General features: G+C 37.7%; 5 protein-coding genes across 5 annotated transcripts; all 5 read left to right on the top strand.

Annotated features, from left to right (window-relative positions):
• Positions 1–1,722: 1,722 nt before the first annotated feature.
• Positions 1,723–2,655, top strand: LOC102695253 (olfactory receptor 4S2-like). The gene has a single exon (XM_015341246.2). It carries the CDS (start codon positions 1,723–1,725, stop codon positions 2,653–2,655), a length of 933 nt encoding a protein of 310 aa, XP_015196732.2.
• Positions 2,656–6,802: 4,147 nt separating this feature from the next.
• Positions 6,803–7,729, top strand: LOC107076704 (olfactory receptor 1496-like). The gene has a single exon (XM_015341332.2). It carries the CDS (start codon positions 6,803–6,805, stop codon positions 7,727–7,729), a length of 927 nt encoding a protein of 308 aa, XP_015196818.2.
• A 3,004-nt stretch (positions 7,730–10,733) lies between these two features.
• On the top strand, positions 10,734–11,660 carry LOC102694468 (olfactory receptor 1496-like). Its single transcript, XM_006627903.2, has one exon. It carries the CDS (start codon positions 10,734–10,736, stop codon positions 11,658–11,660), a length of 927 nt encoding a protein of 308 aa, XP_006627966.2.
• Positions 11,661–14,792: 3,132 nt separating this feature from the next.
• On the top strand, positions 14,793–15,743 carry LOC102694277 (olfactory receptor 8I2-like). Its single transcript, XM_015341244.1, has one exon. It carries the CDS (start codon positions 14,793–14,795, stop codon positions 15,741–15,743), a length of 951 nt encoding a protein of 316 aa, XP_015196730.1.
• A 4,569-nt stretch (positions 15,744–20,312) lies between these two features.
• On the top strand, positions 20,313–21,251 carry LOC102694076 (olfactory receptor 52B2-like). Its single transcript, XM_006627901.3, has one exon. It carries the CDS (start codon positions 20,325–20,327, stop codon positions 21,249–21,251), a length of 927 nt encoding a protein of 308 aa, XP_006627964.3. The 5' UTR covers positions 20,313–20,324.
• The last annotated feature ends 400 nt before the right edge of the window (positions 21,252–21,651 follow it).

Below are 21,651 nucleotides of genomic sequence, written 5' to 3'. Positions count from 1 at the left end.
GGAACTAACACGTTAACATTGTCTATAACACAGTCTAAGGTCAAGGAAATAAGGATTTCCAAGTTCAAATACAGGCGTGAGACAAAACACTGAGTCCCTCCTAAACCAGACTTCGGCGATCACGATGTAACCCAAATGTAGAGTTCCCAATCCCGAGACCAGCACTGCTCCATACGAGGGCATCTGTCATCAGGAGCAGGATACAAGGCCATTCCCACGGGATAAACCAGGCACTAAAATTCATAATATCTATGAGGCACCATCAGTGGACATCCATCTTAAATGAGTATTGACTCATATCTAAATGGATCTGGATTGGGAAAGATCCATATCCAGAGTAGACAAACTCATCTCCCTCACTTGCCCACATGCAAAGGCCACTGGGTAGATCACAATGGGGAGCCTCCTTGGCTACATTCCTGTGACAGGCAACAGCCTGCTTGGTAAAGACACACATAAGATTATTACAAATCTTCAATAACACTTCATTCTAACTGAAATAATTGTCCCTTTAGTTGCACCATATTGCCGTTTTTGTCTGTGATTCAGAACGAGGCAACACATTGTAAACATGCTTTAGACCAAGCAAAGTTTGATCCTATATTAATAGCAGATATTTTCATGAAACTGATGCATACAAGGTGACGTTTTTTTAGATACTTTTAAGTATTGTGAAATAGAGCAACCTGCCAACCAACTAAAATACATCATATTTAACATTGTTAGGAGAACATGTTTGTTGTTTGTTTACAGAGACTAGTGAGCAGGAATAAATGCTTTTTTCATCACAATTGAACTCGTAGCAAAACCAGCAGTTTGTGACAACATGGCAACTATACTGTACCATTCTGTGCTTAATTTGGCATTTGTAAAATTTTGCAATACCTTCAATTTATTTATTTTCTTATGTAGATTTCATAACCCATCTGAGAAATTGAGACTGTACTTCCATTTTAAGCTCAAACGTACAGTGCATATTGCAGGTCCTTACACTGTATTTGCAAAACTGGATAATAATCCTAATTAAACTCTTATTTCTTTACTGTTTCACATGTTAAGATCATTAAACAAAAAACACAGAGCCAGTGGTCTCTCAGGACTGTTTACATGCTGCAATCTCTAAAGTCTCTTTCCTGCAGGGAGAATAAACTAGAATAAAGCAGCTCAGGCTGTGAAACAGAGCTTCATATTCGTCCGGCAGCAACATCCTGCTCTCACTGACAGGTAAAAACTGTAAATGCTTTTACTCACAGCTCCTCAAGAAGAGAACTGAAGGAATGAGAAAAGCATAAACTTTGCATTAATTCTGACTTACATTTAGATAAAACATAAAAGATCTCTTTTTTTATTTTAAAACCGCGTAAAAAATATTACTTTTTCTTTCTAAGTTTGATATATAGTTTCACCAACTTAATGGCTGTGTGACTTGCTATTAGAACTGATGCAATGCCAGCTATTTATTTTTTTAAACATTTAGATTGTCTGCTGAATGAAGGCAGATGCTTATTTTGTCACAAATCTGGCAAAGCACAGCACAGTAGGAGAGAACGACTGATTATTCTCTTCACAATTGAGTCTGGCCATTTTGTAATGTGTGCATGGAGTGCTGGGTACACATCGCTTGTCCTAGAGATTCTGCTTAATGTTATGTTAAACTCACAGAGGACACTATGTTAACACCCAAACTGGAAATCAAGATCAGCTTTAAAAAACCACAACCTCATGGAGAACTCATCTAACATTGTAGTGTTTAATCTCAGTGGATTAAATGAGACCAGATCACGTAAATATGTCTTTTTTGGTTTTACTCTTTTTTTTTACCTGTGGATTATTTTTCTGAATCTGACACTAACTGCTACAATCCTCCTGGAGAAATCCCTCCATGAGCCCATGTACATCTTCATCTGTAACTTGAATGTCAACACCCTGTATGGAACTGCTGGTTTCTATCCTAAACTCCTGGCTGACTTTCTCTCTGACACTCATGTCATCTCATACACTGGATGTTTGATTCAAGCCATTGTGATCTACTCTTCTGTTATGTGTGAATTCACCAGTTTAGCAGTGATGGCCTATGACAGGTATGTGGCAATATGCAAACCCTTAGAGTATCATTCTATCATAAATGCCCTGACCGCTGGAAAATTTGTTTTAATTTTGTGGATTTTTGTGTTCTCCGAGGTAATAATTCAAGTTGTGTTAACTCTCAGACTGCCTCTATGTGGATTTCAGATTGACAAACTCTACTGTGACAACTGGTCAATTGTAAAGCTGTCCTGTGTGGACACAACTCCCAACAATATCTGTGGTTACATTTTATTAGTTATTCATGTTTCACAAGCCTTTTTTATACTATATTCGTACATCCAGATTATCAGAGTGTGTGTAAATTCTGGAGAAAGTAGGCATAAATTTCTACAGACGTGTTTACCCCATTTGATCACATTAATCAACTTCAGTGTCACCACAGTCTTTGATGTGATGTTTGCTAAATATGGCTCTAGAAACACATCACAGACTCTTCGCAATATCATGGCAGTGGAGTTTCTAGTCATCCCTCCTCTTTTAAATCCCCTTGTATATGGATTGAGTCTCACTCAGGTTCGCTTAAGGATTAAAAAAGTGTTTAACAGAAAAGTAGACTCTCAAACATAATTCATACAATTGTATACATATTCATAAAAAGATTAAAAAAATATCAATAGAAAGATTAGTAAAATATAGTTAATATGGTTAGACAATTAATTATATAGTTTTAAACACTCAGATTATTCACTTTCTGTGTATATACTGCTGTTTTACAATACAGTTTTACAAAATATACAAAATTGACAAAATATAGATCCACAAGAAATCTAAATCTGTTTACCCCAGACTTTCACATTCTTTAGCACTTTCTAATCGGCAGAATATACTGCAGTATATATATATACTGTTTGTACTGTAAACAGAAAAAAAAAACATTTATGTGTTTGGAAGCATTTTATACTTTCAAATGGTGAATTTATGCAAACATTAAGAAACATTTTCAAACATATTTTAAGCATAATATTAAAATTATATCAAACATAATATTACATATAATAATATTAAAGAAACAACATTTTCTGTTTGTCCTGCATACTGTATATACTGTATCTGTGTGCACTGGGTTATAATGTATGTTATGCTCTATGTCTTATAACAATGAACAATATCACCCTGCAACTCACAACTGGCAGCCCACTGAAACTAAGCAGGTGTGAGCCTGGTTAGTACCTGGATGGGAGACCTCCTGGGAAAATTTAAAGTTGCTGCTGGAAGATGTGTTAGTGGGGCCAGCAGGGGGTGCTCACCCTGTGGTCCATGTGGGTCCTAATGCCCCAGTATAGTGACGGGGACACTATACTGTAAACAGGCGCCGTCCTTCGGATGAGACGTAAAACTGAGGTCCTGACTCTCTGTGGTTGTTAAAAATCCAAGGGTTTGAAAAGAGTAGGGATGTAACCCCAGCATCCTGGCCAAATTTCCCATCTATGAATTGGCTTCATTACTCTGCTCTCCTCCCCACTGATACCTGATGTGTGGTGGGCGTTCTGGCGCACTATGGCTGCTGTCGCATCATCCAGGTGGGGCTGCACATTGGTGGTGGTGGAGGGGAGTCCCCATTACCTGTAAAGCGCTTTGAGTGGAGTGTCCAGAAAAGCGCTATATAAGTGTAAGCAATTATTATTACAATTTGGAGTGAACTGTGAAATCCAGTTCTACAGTAATCCACTAATACCTGCTTTGACAGCACTGAATCCATATCTCCACCTGAAAGATACAGCACTTTGTGTTATTTATCTGTGAGACACAAACTGAAAAATCCTAATGTGAGGTCAGTGTGACCACTCTTACTGTTGTACAATATTATTGAGCAGTAAATGGAAACATTTATTGTGTTCCAATGTTCTACAGAAGGAATGTTACAATATTATGTGAGAACTGAAATAAAATCACTTCACTGAAATCAAAATGTGAATTATTGTACATAATCAAGACCACCTCTCCTCTTTTCAGAGGTTTGGATTAATTTTCTGTTTCTTAAAGCCAAATTAGTTGCAGTGAATGCAAAATAGGGGGAAATGGGGGAGGTGGTTTGGTGAAATTCTTTAACATTTTATAACTGCTGGTTATAAAATCTACAACTCACTGCAGTTTGAAAAGTATAAGTATGTTACATTCATCTATAGAGATCATTTTAAAGCCTTTCATTTTGCATGCTTAAATTCTGAACAAATGAATTAAAACTGATTTTAAACTGGATTGGATGACTTTCTCTCTGACACTCAGGTCATCTCATACACTGGATGTTTGATTCAAGTCTTTGTGATCTACTCCTCTGTGATGTGTGAATACAGCAGTTTCATGATGATGGCTTACGACAGGTTTGTGGCAATATGGCACCCCTATTCATTGTATCATAAATCACCAGCAGTTAACAGCAGTCATATCACCTTTCAACTCACAACTGACAACCCACTGAAGCTCAGCAGGTGTGAGCCTGATCAGTCCCTGAATGGGAGACTCCTGGGAGAAACTAAGGTTGCTGCTGGAAGAGGTGTTACAGGGGCCAGTAGGGGGTGCTCACTCTGTGGTCTTTGTGGTCTTAATGCCCCAGTATAGTGATGGGGACACTATACTGTAAAAAGGCACTTTCGTTCAAATGAGACGTAAAATCGAGGTCCTGATTCGCTGTGGTCATTCACACCCTGGCATTCTGGCCAAATTTCCCATCGGCCTTTACCAGTCATGGCCTCCTAATAATCCCTATCTCTGAATTGGCTTCATTACTCTGTTCTCCTCCCCACCGAGGGCTGGTGTGTGGGGAGAGGACTGGAGCACTTTGGCTGCCAGGTGGGGCTGCACACTGGTGATGGTGGAGGGGATCCCAGTTACCTGCAAAGTGCTTTGAGTGGAGTGTCCAGAATAAGTGTAAAGAATTGATATTATAAATATTGTGACAAATTGTGGAAAAATTGTTTTGATTTTGTGGACATTTTGTGAAACAATACTTCTAAGACAAACTCTACTGTGACAACTGGTCAACGGTACAGCGGTCCTGTGTGGACATGATCATCCGGATGAAGTGGAAATGTTGTCATTGTTATACAATTTGTACTAATTCTCCCTTAACACATGTTCCAGAAGAAAATGTGTTATAAGGGATTTAAATTTTTCTTGATTTTTTTAATAGTGAAGCAGGCTTTCCATTGGTCTTCTAAGGTAAGAGATTTGGACACTTTTATAGTGTAAGAAACTGAGAACTCTTAAATCTACTGATGGGTGAATCATGTTACACCCATCCCAAGATATAATGTTTGCAATACAGTTTGATTATTTTCATCTCTTAAAATAGGAGGCTGCACTTAACTATGTACTTTTTCCTTAGTAAAATAAAATCCCATACTTTTGAGAAAGTTAAAAAAACATGCAAATATTCCAATGAAGAAACCTGTCAGGTTAATTAAGCCTTCAGTTGGATGACTGGACTCAGCTGGAATAAGAACACGCAGGTGTGTGGGCGTCCAGGACAGGGACTGGTAACCCTGCAAGATGGTACTGAACATGTCCAGACCTCAGGTTGATGATCACAGTCACACAGGATCAGAGGCCCTGAAATAGACCCTAGAAAATGAGTACAGAGGGTATATAAATTAGAAACAGGGAACTGGTGGTGTTAACAGTGCTGTTGAGACTTGTAGGAAGACATTAGTCTGGGCAGGTGGTGTCCTAGATGGATGAGAGGAATTGAAGAGGGACAACAAAGAAAAATATGAGAAGGTGGATCTTTCACAAACAGCATCTGTAGTTTGAAGTGTAAGTGGAAATTTATGTTTCTTCTCAATGGTGTTGTTACTGTGAAGCAGATGGTTGTCTTCACCTTTCATGACACATATAGATGTTTAGATTGTATTCTCAGACTTACTTTCAATACCCCATTTCCCCGATGAGAAAGGGTCCTCTTTCACACTTATCAGACTGTAGCATTTAGATTTCAACACTGCATTGTGCTGAACAGTTAAATTGTCCCCAAAGGTAAAGGATAGTATTTTGAACTGTCTTGTTTTCGTTATGGACTATAATTGAGAGTCATTAAAAAAAACACAGAGCTACAGGTCCCCAAGGACTGATCTCAATTTTCTAAAGCCTCCCTCCTGCAGGAGACATACTGTATAAAGCAGTAAATTAGCTCAGATTGGGAAACAAAGCTTCATGCTCTTCCTGCAGCAACACCCTGCAATTACTGAGAGGTAATGTCTGTATATACTGTCCTCTGTAACCTTATCTAAATGAAAGCAGCAAAAAAAAAGCTGAAAACTTGAATAAATGTTTACATTACTTAGTTCTAACATGCCTCATTTAATCATTAAACCATGTTGCTGTAATTCTATATCTATTAAATATTTTTACATTTAAGTTACATTTTGTGTTTGTCTCTGTAAAATAATAATAGTCTGTTTAACTGTACTGGTATATAATTAATATTAAAATGTTGAAACTTGATTAGTGGAAGAGGACTTGATTGGTGGAAGAGGACATGCAGAAAGGTGTTAATGTTTGAGCGCCCTCTGCTGGGAAGAAGTGCCTATAGGCAGCACAGTAGGAGAAATGCTCTCTCCACAATCGAGTCTGAACCATTTATAATGGGCAGCATGGAGTGCTGGGGAACTTGATCCATATCCTACATTTTTTGGCTTCCTGTTAACTGGAGTATTTGCATTTTCTAATTAAAGTTTATCCTCTGTTACATTTTTAATTCAGGTTAACAGCATCATTGATGGAAAACTTGTCTGATGCTATAATATTTAATCTCACTGGATTAAATGAAACAAGATCACATAAATATGTATTTTTTACTTTTACTTTTCTTTTTTACCTCTTGATCATATTTCTGAATCTGACTCTGATTGCTACAGTCCTCCTGGAGAAATCCCTCCATGAGCCCATGTACATCTTCATCTGTAACTTGAGTATCAACACACTGTATGGAACTGCTGGTTTCTATCCTAAACTCCTGGCTGACTTTCTCTCTGACACTCATGTCATCTCATACACTGGATGTTTGATTCAAGCTTTTGTGATCTACTCTTCTGTTTTGTGTGAGTTTTCTAATTTAACTATCATGGCCTATGACAGGTATGTGGCAATATGCAAACCCTTAGAGTATCATTCTATCATGAATATTCTGACAGTTGGAAAATTTGTTTTAATGTTGTGGATTCTTACATTCAGCGAAACAGTGATTCCAATGTTTTTAACTCTCAGACTGTCTTTGTGTGGGTCTCAGATTGACAGACTCTACTGTGACAACTGGTCGATGGTAAAACTGTCCTGTGTGGACACAACTCTCAACAATATCTATGGTTATATTGTAGTAATTGTTCATATCATACAAGCCTTTTTTATTGTATATTCTTACATTGAGATTATTAGAGAGTGTTTAAAGTCCAGTGAAGGCAGAAGTAAGTTTCTACAGACCTGTTTACCCCATTTGATCACATTAATCAACTTCAGTGTCACCACAGTCTTTGATGTGATGTTTGCTAGATATGGCTCTAGAAACACACCACAGGCTCTTCGCAATATCATGGCAGTGGAGTTTCTAGTCATCCCTCCCCTTTTAAATCCCCTTGTATATGGTTTAAATCTCAAACAGATTCGCAGAAGGTTTTTGAGACTGTGTAACAGCGAACAAAAGTCTTGAGCATAGCTGATGTCAAAATCTAGGAATATTCCAATTTAAAATTTATTTTTCATCAAAATGTAAAAGGATCGACAACATTTACTTCCAATTCTTAAAGCTATGTAATGTACTTCACATGCACTCAAAAACTCACTTTCTGTATGGGCAAAGACACATTCAGAGTATCCTCTGAGTAAAGTGGAAATGTATATATATATAGTTTGACAATAATATGAAATATATAAGAAATAATAGATTGATCTGTTTGATCTTTTTTTAATTTATTGTTTACTGTTGCATGATTGCCTTCTGAATAAATGAACAAAGACATTTCTCAATCAGCTGTTTTTATTGTGTTTATACTGTATGTGTATTGTTCATGTGTTATAAGTAAATATGAATTCTTAAAATCTCAGAATTAAATTTATCAAATCAATTAAACACTTGGAAATTTCCAGTCAGTATAGAGTAAATGTTTCTGTATCGTCATGCATTATTTGCTTTTATTTTCATAGAATACCTCTTTTGTTACTCTAAAGGGCATTGTGTTCATTTAGCTACAACTGTATTCTTGGATAATTAATAATAATAATAATAATAATAATAATAATAATAATAATAATAATAATTGCTTACACTTATATAGCGTTTTTTTGGACACTCCACTCAATGCGCTTTACAGGTAATGGGGACTCCCCTCCACCACCACCAATGTGCAGCATCCACCTGGATACAGCATTAAATCTGTGGGACACATTTGCTGGGCACTACGAGTCTCTTGCCTTGTGCCCCTTGCTTGCCAAAATAGGCTCCTGCTCCCCTCACGATCCTGAATTGGATCAAAGTTTAATTTAAAAATGGGATTTTCTGGGGACAGGATTAGCAGAGAGAGCAAATGGTTGTCGCCCTATGATGGGATGGAGCGATTATGGCACAACAGTAATGAACTGCTCTCTTCACAGGAGAATCTCTGTCCACATTTGTGGTAACATGTTCAGCTGGTGTGCTGAGGACTAAAGGATGAAACCTAATCTTGAATTGTCAATCTACTTTAAAACATCTCTACCTGAAATGGAGAATGTATCTGATGTCACAGAATTTATGCTTCATGGATTAAATGTGTCAAGATCACAGAGATATATATATATTTTTGCCTTTACTCTTGTACTTATCGATCATGTTCTTGAATCAGACTCTGATGACTGTGGTCCTTCTGGAGAAATCCCTCCATGAGCACATGTACATCTTCATCTGTAACTGGTGTGTTCATGTACTGTATGGAACTGCTGCTTTCTGCCCCACACTCCTGGGATAGACAACAGTTGCTACAGGTTAATGACAATGACACAGTGATGTGACAGATATGTGCCCATACTCAAGCACTTAGATTGTAAGGATGACATTCATTTCACTAAATTAATGTTGTTTTTGTTAAAATCCCATTCCTTTGAGTAAGTAAAAGAAAAATTAAAATATTCCAATGAAGAAACCTGTTAGGTCAATCAAGCCTTCAGTTGGATGACTGGACTCAGCTGGAATAAGAACACACAGGTGTGTGGGCGTCCAGGACAGGGACTGGTAACCCTGCAAGATGGTACTGAACATGTCCAGACTTTTGGTTGATGATCACAGTCATACAGGGTCACAGGCCCTGGAGAGTCTGAGCCTGCAGGTCTTCTGGGCACCTTCAAAGTAGTAGCAGCTGAAGTTGGCAAAATAGGTCAATTTTCCAAATAGGCTAGTAGTGAGCAGATTCAGGTCAATAAGACCTGAACTGAAAGGCAAATCCCACAGACACACCTACACACCTGCATCCTGCCCTAGAACATGAGTACTGAGGGTGTACAAATAAGAAACAGGAAACTGGTGGTGTTAACAGTGCTGTTGTGTCAGGGAAAACTGAAGATCTGTAGGAAGGCATTAGTCTGAGAAGATGAAGTCCAAGGTGAATGTGAGGAATTGAAGAGGGACAACAAAGACAAATATGAGAAGGTGGAGCTTTCACAAATCACATCTGTAGTTTGAAGTGCAAGGGAAATGTATCTGTCCTTTCAATGGTGCTTTTACTGTGAAAAAAGATGGGTTTCTGCAGCTTTCATGACACACGTGCTTGTTCAGAGTGTATCTTCAGGTTTAGTTCCAATGCCCAGTTTTATTGGGCATTAAAACTATTATCAGCACACTGATAGGTGTGCAGTTTTCACAGTCAATCACAGACATTTTCCCTAAAGGAAAAGGGTCTACACTGGTTTGTGCCACACAGTTAAAATTTCCACAATCACAAAGGATGTTATTTTGAACTTTCGAATTTTATTTATGCACTCTGTTTGAGGGTCATTAAAAAACACCACAGCCAGTGGTCTCCCAGGACTTCCAGACAGCAACTCTCTAAAGCCTCCCTCCTGCAGGAGACATACAGTATAAAGCAGTAAATTAGCTCTGATTGAGAAACAAATCTTCATGCTCTTCCTGCAGCAACACCCTGCATTACTGAGAGGTAATGTCTGTATATACTGTCATCTGTAGCTTTATCTAAAAGAGAGAAAACATCATTTCTAGCATTATGGCTCATTTCATCATAAAACTGTGTAACTATAATTGCATGTCTAATAAATATTTTTACATTTAAGTTTAAGTTTGTGTTTGTTTATCTGTAAAATATTAATAATATGTTCTACCTCATGACTGTACTTTCATAAATTTATTTTTTAAATGTAATCAGTAAACGTGATTACTGGAGGAGGACATGCCTCTGTGAATCTTGTGTCTTGTACCTGATCACGATTGGCAGACAGGTTTCATGGTTTGAGCACCCTCTGCTGGGAAGAAGTACCTATAGGCAGCACAGGAGGAGAAATGCTCTCTCCACAATCGAGTCTGAACCATTTATAATGGGCAGCATGGAGTGCTGGGGAACTTGATCCATATCCTACATTTGTTGGTTTCCTGTTAACTGGAGTATTTGCATTTTCTAATTAAAGTTTATCCTCTGTTACATTTTTAATTCACATTAACAGCATCATTGATGGAAAACTTGTCTGATGCTATCATATTTAATCTCAGTGGATTAAATGAAACAAGATCACAGAAGTATGTATTTTTTACTTTTACTTTTCTTTTTTACCTCTTCATCATATTTTTGAATCTGACTCTGATTGCTACAGTCCTCCTGGAGAAATCCCTCCATGAGCCCATGTACATCTTCATCTGTAACTTGAGTGTCAACACACTGTATGGAACTGCTGGTTTCTATCCTAAACTCCTGGCTGACTTTCTCTCTGACACCCATGTTATCTCATACACTGGATGTTTGATTCAAGCTTTTGTGATCTACTCTTCTGTTTTGTGTGAGTTTTCTAATTTAACAGTGATGGCCTATGACAGGTATGTGGCGATATGCAAACCATTAGAGTATCATTCTATCATAAATACTGTGACTGCTAGAAACATAGTTTTGATTTTGTGGATTCTTACATTCTGTGAAACAGTGATACCAATTTTGTTAACGTTGAGACTGTCTTTGTGTGGGTCTCGGATTGACAGACTCTACTGTGACAACTGGTCAATTGTAAAACTGTCCTGTGTAGACACAACTCTCAACAATATCTATGGTTATATTGTAGTAATTGTTCATATCATACAAGCCTTTTTTATTGTATATTCTTACATTGAGATTATTAGAGAGTGTTTAAAGTCCAGTGAAGGCAGAAGTAAGTTTCTACAGACCTGTTTACCCCATTTGATCACATTAATCAACTTCACTATCACCACACTCTTTGATGTGATGTATGCTAGATATGGCTCTAGAAACACATCACAGACTCTTCGCAATATCATGGCAGTGGAGTTTCTAGTCATCCCTCCTGCTCTAAATCCCCTCGTATATGGTTTAAATCTCAAACAGATTCGCAGAAGGTTTTTGAGACTGTGTAACAGCGAACAAAAGTCTTGAGCATAGCTGATGTCAAAATCTAGGAATATTCCAATTTAAAATTTATTTTTCTTCAAAATGCAAAAATCATTTTGAAGTGTTAAAAGACTGACAAAATGTACTTCCAATTCTTAAAGATTTGTAAGAATAAATGAACAAAGACATTTCTCAATCAGCTGTTTTTATTGTGTTTATACTGTATGTGTATTGTTCATGTGTTATAAGTAAATATGAATTCTTCAGTCTTAAGATCTCAGAATTAAATTTATCAAATCAATTAAACACTTTGAAAGTTTCAGCCAGTATACTCTAGAATTAATGTTTCTGTATCGTCATGCATCATTTGCCCCTATTTTCATAGAATACCTCTTTGGTTACTCTAAAGGGTATTGTGTTTAGCTACAACTGTGTTCTTGGATACAGCATTAAATCTGTGGGACACATTTGCTGGGTAGTTTAATTTAAAAATGGGATTTTCTGGGGACAGGATTAGCAGAGAGAGCAAATGGTTGTCGCCCTATGATGGGATGGAGAGATTATGGCACAACAGTAATGAACTGCTCTCTTCACAGGAGAATCTCTGTCTACATTTGTGGTAACATGTTCAGCTGGTGTGCTGAGGACTAAAGACTGAAACCTAATCTTGAATTGTCAATCGACTTTAAAACATCTCTACCTGAAATGGAGAATGTATCTGATGTCACAGAATTTATGCTTCATGGATTAAATGTGTCAAGATCACAGAGATATATATTTTTTGCCTTTACTCTTCTCTTGCACTTATTGATCATGTTCTTGAATCAGACTCTGATGACTGTGGTCCTTCTGGAGAAATCCCACCATGAGCACATGTACATCTTCATCTGTAACTGGTGTGTTCATGTACTGTATGGAACTGCTGCTTTCTGCCCCACACTCCTGGGATAGACAACAGTTGCTACAGGTTAATGACAATGACACCGTGATGTGACAGATATGTGCCCATACTCAAGCACTTAGATTGTAAGGAGGCCATTCATTTCACTAAATTAATCTTGTTTTCATGCTTTGTTCATGCCTACAAAAAAAAAATTCCTGGTCATGGGGAAATCATAAAGGAATAGTGTTGGGGTTACCGAACATTTTCTAAGAACCTACAACAAGGCTTTAAATGGTTTGGCTCCTGGCTACATCAGTAACCTGATAACCCTCGACACACCCACATGTCTGGACTCTGGCCTTCTTTCAGTTCCCGACATGAAGCTCCAAACACAACGCAGCACAGATGTGCTCACAGCAGAGGCTCCTCACCCATATCATTTCCTGCAAGGCGTTCAGCACTCTCAAATCATAACTTCACCCTTAGATTTCTTCACACTTCAATTCCTGCACTAGCCTTTTTAATCTGTGTAATTAACATAATTAATTTGTGACCACCTGTCTCTTTTCTTAGTTGTTTTATTGTACAGCATCTTCAAATGATGAATAATGAAGTAAACATGATTTATTTATAATTATCATCAACTGCAAACGTTTCTGTTTTCTGATGAATCTGGTCAGATGTAAGTTTGTTATGTGAGGACACAACATTTTGTTTCTGCCCTGGGATTTTAAATGACCACAGAGAGTCAGGACCTCGGTTTTTTGTCTCATCCAAAAGACGACACCTATTTCATAGTATGGCATCCCTGTCACCTTACTGAGGCATTAGGACCCACACAGACTGCAGGGTAAGCACTCCCTGCTGGCCTCACAAACCCCACTTTAAGCAACAATCTTAGTTTTTCCCAGGAGTCTCCCATCCAGGTACTGACCAGGATCACACCTACTGAGCTTCAGTGGGTTGCCAGTTGCGAGCTGCAGATTGATATGGCTGCTGTCTTATGATAAAATATGGAGAGCTCTGTCAGTGCTAACATATTGTTATGAATTGTTAGATGTTGCCTTTGAGTAAGTCAGTCAGTGCTGACACTCAACTATAACGCATGCTCAAACATTGCTGTCAGCATTTGTTTTGGAATTGAGTGAAAGACATGCAGTATATGCACGATTCCTCTCTTTCTAATCCCTCCATTCATTTACAGATTTCCACCACATTTAATCAGGTCCACTGGGATTAATCACACAGCTGTGCATCTCTGTAGCCCCCTTTCCTCCTGGCCCTACCTTTTCCTGCTTGCAAATATCCACTGCCAAGGTACTGTGCTTTTCCATCTGGCCACAGCCACTCTGCAGAGTCTGTCATGGATTTGGGCAGTGAGCTCCACAGACAGGGCTGTGTGAGGGGATCTGTTCTCCACTGGACCCCAGTCTTCAGCAGAGTAAAAAGACCTGACTCTGCAGAGCTCAGGTTAAGAGCTGGATTATAGGTTAAATTGTCAAGGAGATCTGTACCAAAATGTTAATTGCTTTATGCATGAGCAGGATACGTAAACAAACAGAGACCTGATTAAAGTCATTAAGGTCTTGAGTTGGAAGAAAAACCAGCTGCACCCCTTCCCTTATGATCTTGTTACTTTGAGTGAGAGTGTTGCCTTTAGTTTTTGTTGTGCATAGTTACATTTTCCCTGATGGCAAACAATCCAGTTTTCAGTTTTCCTTATGGATTCCAGTTCAGAATCATTAAACGGAAACCACAGAGCCACTGGTCTCCCAGGAGTGTATACAGGCTGCAATTCTCTGTATCCCTCCTGCAGCAGACATAAAAAGCTTTGTAAAATAGCACAGATTGGGACACAAATCTTCATGCTCTTCCTGCAGCAACACTCTGCACTTATTGAGAGGTAATATACTGTATGTACATATTGTCATCCAAATCTTTACTTAGACTAGAGATAGTGTATTGGCAGCTAAGTAGTCTGTCTTTCATTGGGTACTACTACTGTATATTTCATTAAGTATATATTTTTAAAATTATTGTGCTTGCTAGTTGAGGTATCCTGTGTGAATCGTTTTCTGACAAAGGTTATCTGTGGATAATGAGCTCTCTTCTAGGTGTAAAGAGAAGTGCCTGTTCATCACTAAAGACTCTCCACGCTCAGGTCTGACCCCTCTGTAACATGCTTGTATGGAGTGCTGGAGTCTTAAGACCGTATCCTGGTGTCTTGTGTTGTAATAAACGTACAGTTTTAAAATTCAATTTAAGCTAAATTACATTTTTATTGAAGTTGCCTGATGGAGAACTACACTGATGTTACAGTTACTTACCTCAATGGACTAAATGAGACAAGGTTACAAAAAAACATCTATTTTGTCTTTACTCTTATTTTTTACCTGTTGATCATATTCCTGAATCTGACACTGATTGCTACAGTCCTTTTGGACAAATCCCTCCATGAGCCCATGTACATCTTCATCTGTAACTTGAGTGTCAACACCCTGTATGGAACTGCTGGTTTCTATCCTAAACTCCTGGCTGACTTTCTCTCTGACACTCATGTCATCTCATACACTGGATGTTTGATTCAAGCCTTTGTCATCTACTCTTATGTTCCTTGTGAATATACCAGTTTAACAGTGATGGCCTACGACAGGTATGTGGCAATATGTAACCCTTTGGAGTACCATGCTATCATGAATACTATGATTACTGTAAAATTAATTTTGATTTCCTGGATTCTTCCTTTGTGTGAGATAATGATTGGAATTGTGTTAACTTCCAGACTGTCTCTGTGTAGATTTCAGATTGACAGACTCTACTGTGACAACTGGTCAATTGTAAAGCTGTCCTGTATGGACACAACTCTCAACAATATCTATGGATATATTTTAGTAATTGCTCATGGTTCACAAGCCTTTTTTATTATATATTCTTACATCCAGATTGTAAGAGCATGTTTAAAGTCTATCGAAGGAAGGATTAAATTTATGCAGACCTGTTTGCCCCATTTGATCACATTAATCAACTTTGCTATCTCCACCATATTTGATGTGATGCATTCTAGATACGGTTCTAGACACACACCACAGACTCTTAACAATATCATGGCAATGGAGTTTCTAGTGATCCCTCCTCTTTTAAATCCTCTCATATATGGATTAAAACTCACTCAAATTCGTCTAAGTGTTAAGAGACTACTGTATAAGAGAAAGGTAGACTCTCAAAACTACTTAACAAGTTTGTAAATTCACCTTGTGAATGTTACAGATATTTGAAACATCTCACAAAATGTTTGTGTCATCTGCAAATTAAACTATTGTATTAACTATGTCAGGATCTAATTCATTGATAACTATTAGGGAAAGCAATAAATCTAAAGTAGATCCCTGAGGCACACCATATACATCTGTCCATAGGAAGTATGGAATTATCTTGGATTCCTGTGGCTTTTAATTTAAGAGTCAACCAACACTCCTTCAGTTTTCCTTCTGTGTGGTCATGTCGTTCATATCTGTATTCAGAGATGTGAAAACTGACACAACTGGCTATTCCAAATCAGTTGAGCATGACAAAAATATTCAGCGATATATTCTATTTTTTAAACTTTAAAAACTCATCATGAATAAAAATTGGATCCAAAAATAATGTACCAAATTCCAAATTTGGTACACTAATGTTATACAGTATGTATATATTGTGAGTGTATGTGGGTTGTGTGTATTTTTGTAGATTTCATTTATTTTTTAAAAAACAAAATGGGTTAGTTAATGGATAAAAAGACAGAGACTGTTTATGGTTGATACTGTAGTAGCTTCACCTGAAATCTTTTTTCTCTGGTGTTTATAAAGGAATGACCTGTCTGCAATTTGAAGTGCATTAGAATATTGGACTGAACTGCAGATTTCTTGAGGTTTTAAATGTGTTTTCTGTTACATGTTAATAAAGGAACAAAGGAATTTCTGAATCAAAACTATTTTCATTGTGTTGAAATACATACTACATATGTATTGCTTATCTGTTAAAATTAAATATGAAGTCTTTAGATCTCCAGATTGAATGGATTAAATGCAATTGTTAAGATGCTATCTTTGAAAATGTTGGATTGTGTAGATTGTCAGTATAATACACATTTCTTTAGAAACTTAACACCAACCCACGGAAACAAAATCTTTCTTAAGTAAAACAAAGAAATTACAAATTCAATCTGGAGATGAGATTAATACTAAACTACTAGACAGAAGTCTGAAACCATACACTGTAACTGTTTTATGTGTCTATTATTTGATTCTGTTTACACTCAATACGCCTTTTGTGTATAATTAGTGTGCTGTTGTTCTTCAGTCACTAATATATTCTCGTCGATGTCTTTTAAAGCTACATTATTCATCTTTCCAATCAAAGCAGAGGCACCTGTGTCTGGCTCAAGTCTGGCAGGGAGAGTGCCCTCTGCAGGGAAGAAGGGATTATGGCGTAACAGTAATGCATTGCTCTCTTCACAGGTCTATCTCTGACACTTTGGTGGTAACATGATCACCTGGTATGCTGGGGACTAATTTTTAGAACCTTGCTGTACCTTGATTATTCACAATCAACATTTAAAACATCCCTACCTGCAATGGAGAATTTATCCAATGAATCAGTACTTACACTGCATGGATTAAATGTGACAAGATCACATAAATACATCTTTCTTGCTTTTACTCTTCTCTTTTACTTACTAATCATTTTTTCTAATCATACATCGATGGCTGCAGTCCTTCTGGAGAAATCCCTCCATGAGCCCATGTACATCTTCATCTGTAACTGGTGTGTTAATGTACTGTATGGAACTACCCCACACTGCTGGACTAGACAACTCCTGTTACATCTGAATATACTCCAGACAGGATAGATAATGCCTCGTATGTATGAATGTCTCAAAGTGACAGTGATGTCTTATTTTAGATATTGGTGATCAGATCCAAGCCTTAGAGTAAGCAGTCGTCATAATATCTCTGTTAGCACATTAGTGATGGTTTCTTGCCTTCAATCGATCTACAAGGAAGCTTTTGGTTTTCATACTTTCCTTTATGGGGAATTCATATACTGTAGGTAGAGTGTTGGTGTTTCCAAACATATTATTTACAAACTGCAGTGTATTCAGTAATCAGGTGCTGGATTTTGACTAAAAATGATTACAACTTTACTTGGTTTCACTGGTACAGTGTGGATTTCACAACAGAAATCTCCTTTAAGGTTCATTTGCATAAACCAGTGAGACTGTGCTCTCTTCTCTGTTACTGCAAAGGGTAGGGAATGATCTCAAAGCCCATATCACGTTCTGCAAGTCAGTCAGTACTCTTTAATCATGTCTTCAGACTTCAATTTGTACACTAGCTTTTAATTCTATGTAATTGACTGTGTTAGTTTGTGACTACCTATTTCATTTGTCGGTTGGTTTATTGTAAAGTGTCTTGAAATGATGAATAATGAAATAAATATTATTATTGTTATTATTATGAACACCAAACTTTACTGTGAAAGCTGGTTATTTGTATGCTTGTTATGGGAGGACAGAGCATATTGTTAATATCACTATATTTTAATCCTTCACACAATCCCTTCTTTGTGTATTTGTTATTATGGGAGGCAGAAGACCCATAATAACAAATTGTATCTTAAGGGCTTTGGCAACTACAATACAGCAAAGTACAAAGAAAGCAGGATAAAAGCTTAGGTTTGGAGTGAATCTAGTTTGAGCATTTGAGGGTTGCATCTAAGTTGTTTGCAGATGACGTTGTCCTCTGTGATTGCTGTCACACACTGGAGATTTTTGCAGCAGTGTAAATCGGTCAGGGATGAGGGTCAGCCCCTCCAAATCTGAGGCCACTGTTCTCTCCCAGGAAAGAGCCGCTTGTTCTCCTGCTCTCTCCAGGCAGGGGGAGCACAGCAGCCCCAGTGGAGTCTCGCTCTTGTTCATGAGCGGCCAGCAGGTTGGTTCAGTGGCTGCAGTAATGCAGATACTGTACTGAACTCCGGTGTTGAGATGGGCGCCGAGTGTTTGGACAAAGCTATCAGTTCTCCAGTCAATCTCTGCCCCCATCCTCCCCTGTGCTCATCAGGTTTGGTGTCGTGGCTGGAAGAATGAGGTCGCAGGTGCGATCAGTAAGGGGCAGAAGTGAGGTTTCACAGAGGGCTGCTGGGCTTACACTCCTCAGCTCTCCCTGGAGCACCTGGGAATCCCTCAGGAGGAGCCAGAGACCGCTGCTGGGGAAAGGGAAGTCCGGTCTGTCCGGCTCAGCCAGTCATCACCACGACCCCCGCCAGGATTAGAAAATGAATGATTGAATAAAAATAATATTTTTTAGACTAAGAGCATACACACATTCAGCATACATCCCTGAAACAGGAGAGTCCACCTATGAAAGTGTCTTTGGGTTTTCTTTTGACATGAAGATGCTAAAATAGACCAAGATAATAACAATATTATGATATCGTTATTAACACTTTTCAACAAACATGAAGCACAGTGTCAGTATGAATCAGAACAAAAATTTCAAAGAGGTGGGGAAAAAACAAATTCACTTGGTGAAACTATGAGCTGAATTCTGCTCTAAAAGAACTGGGGAGAGATTTCAACTGTTGCATATTTCTGTTTGGAGTAGCTTCAGGGCAGACATCTCTGACCCACATGCACCTGTTCCGTATGTGAGGCTGAACAGAGCTGTAGGAAACAAGTCCTGTTCTCAGGCTAACCTAAACAATATAAAATTCAAAAAAGGAAAGCTTTTTAACCTAAACTGTAGTTATATTTGTCCAAATCAGACTCTTAATAAAGGTCTTTAGAGAGTATTTTCAAGCCTGGTCTCAACACACAGTATTAAATACTCTGATTTTTTTTAAACATGTATTTTTCTACAGTAACCACACACTTTTTCCTTGAGATTAAATGAGCTGTCTAATTTCTTTATGTATTCCAGCTCAGGGCCATTAAAACCACAGACCCACTGGTCTCCCAGGACTGCTCTCAGACTCCAATTCCCTAAAGTCTGCCTCCTGCAGGAGATATATGGTATAAAGATGAGTGAAGTAGCTCAGATTAGGAAACAAAGCTTCATGCTCTTCCTGCAGCAACACCCTGCACATACTGAGAGGTAATGTCGCATATACTATCATCCGCAGCTGTGTTTAAAATACAGAACAGAATGAGAGTAGCAGGAACCTGGTGCTCATTCCAAACAGAAAAACTGGTTTAATTGTAAATCGATACTGTAATTGTATATCTCAATAATTATTTTATTATTTTTAATTTCTTTTTGTGTGTGTTTCTTAGTTACGTGCTATAATACTAGGCTGTCTTTTCTTGGTTACGTCTGTATTTTATTATTTAAAAAAAAAAAATATTTAGCTTGCTCTCCTAAAGGTATGGGTTCCTGTTTGAATCTTATTTAGTCGCCAGTTTTAAGATAAGATCGCTTTATTGGCCATATACAATTTCTTGCATTAGGAATTTGTCTTTTCGCATACCCCAGCTTGCTCTCTTTTAGCAAAGAGCGTGTGTGGTTATAGACTCCACTCCTAGGAGGAAGCAGAAGTGCCTGTTCACAGCGCAGCAGGAGAAAAGCACTAAATTCCTCTCTTTATCGCTTCAGGTCTGAGCCTTTTGTAACGTGTTTGCAGTGTCTACTGGCAATCCTACACCATATCCTTCAGATGCCTACTTCTTAATTTGTGGTAAATACATAGAACAATTTTATTTTATTTTAAATTAAGATTAAAAAGTTTCTATGACGTTTCTTAAAAGTTTGTAAAGTTTGTGTTTTGAAAGTTTGAAACAGCCCTAACAGATGGAGAACCTATCTAGTGTGGCCATATTTTATCTCAGTGGATTAAATGAGACAAGATCGTATAAATATATGAGTTTTGCCTTTACTCTTCTTTTTTACCTGATGATCTTATTTTTGAATCTGACTCTGATTGCGGCAGTCCTTCTGGAGAAATCCCTCCATGAGCCCATGTACATCTTCGTCTGTAACTTGAGTGTCAATATACTGTACGGAACTACTGGATTGTATCCTAAACTCCTGGCTGACTTTCTCTCTGACTCTCATGTCATCTCATACACTGGATGTTTGATTCAAGCCTTTGTGATCTACTCTTATCTTCCATGTAAATACACCAGTTTGACAGTGATGGCCTACGACAGGTATGTGGCGATATGCAAACCCTTAGAGTATCATTCTATCATGAATATTATGATTACTGGAAAATTTATTTTGATTTCCTGGCTTTTTCCTTTGAGTGAGTTAATGATTGCCATTTTGTTAACTGCTAGACTGCCTTTATGTGGGTCTCACATTGACAAACTCTACTGTGAAAACTGGGCCATTGTAAAGCTCTCCTGTGTGGATATTACCATAAATAGTATCTATGGATATATTCCACTAGTTATTCATAATGCACAAGCCTTTTTTATTGTGTGTTCTTACATCCTGATAATCAGAGTGTGTTTAAACTCTAGAGAAGGAAGGACTAAGTTTATGCAGACCTGTGTGCCACATTTGATCTCATTAATCACCTTCACCATCTCCACTTTTTTTGATGTAATGTATTCTCGATATGGCTCTAATAACATACCCCAGATTTTGCGCAATATCTTGTCTGTAGAATTTCTTGCTGTTTCTCCTTTTTTAACTCCACTCATATATGGTTTAAATCTCACTCAGATTCGCATAAGTGTTAAGAGACTGTTTAAGAAAAAGATGCTTTCCTAGACATAGTTCTAAGCTAAGCATGTGAAGGTTACAAAAACTGACAACAGATAATTCCTTTCCTTAGGCCTTTTGTGATATAGTTCATATGTACCTAGAAAACTCCCTCTCTGTGTGTAAGGCTATGTTTTCTTACACGGTGTAATCTGGATGCATATCCAAAGACATAACTGTACCACATGATCAAATCAGTTTTCAATCACCTGAAGACTATTTTCTATTGTGGAAAAACTGCAGTTCTTTTAAAAATCTTTTGAAATGTTAGATAAAGAACAGACTTTAAATTGGTATATATAGAAATGTATGTTCAATGTTCTACATTATTATTATATTTACAATATTATATGCAATTGTTATTTTATTGAGAGGTAGCACTTCTTTGTAGTTTGATATTTGTCATTGC

This window comes from Lepisosteus oculatus, chromosome 5, assembly GCF_040954835.1.
Source record: "Lepisosteus oculatus isolate fLepOcu1 chromosome 5, fLepOcu1.hap2, whole genome shotgun sequence".
Lineage (NCBI taxonomy): Eukaryota > Metazoa > Chordata > Actinopteri > Semionotiformes > Lepisosteidae > Lepisosteus > Lepisosteus oculatus.
This window is presented reverse-complemented; position numbering and strand designations above follow the sequence as displayed.

Coding starts and splice junctions, on each gene's coding strand:
- LOC107076704 (XM_015341332.2), top strand. CDS start 6,803: ATGGAAAACTTGTCTGATGCTATAATATTTAATCTCACTGGATTAAAT.
- LOC102694076 (XM_006627901.3), top strand. CDS start 20,325: ATGGAGAACCTATCTAGTGTGGCCATATTTTATCTCAGTGGATTAAAT.
- LOC102694277 (XM_015341244.1), top strand. CDS start 14,793: ATGGAGAACTACACTGATGTTACAGTTACTTACCTCAATGGACTAAAT.
- LOC102694468 (XM_006627903.2), top strand. CDS start 10,734: ATGGAAAACTTGTCTGATGCTATCATATTTAATCTCAGTGGATTAAAT.
- LOC102695253 (XM_015341246.2), top strand. CDS start 1,723: ATGGAGAACTCATCTAACATTGTAGTGTTTAATCTCAGTGGATTAAAT.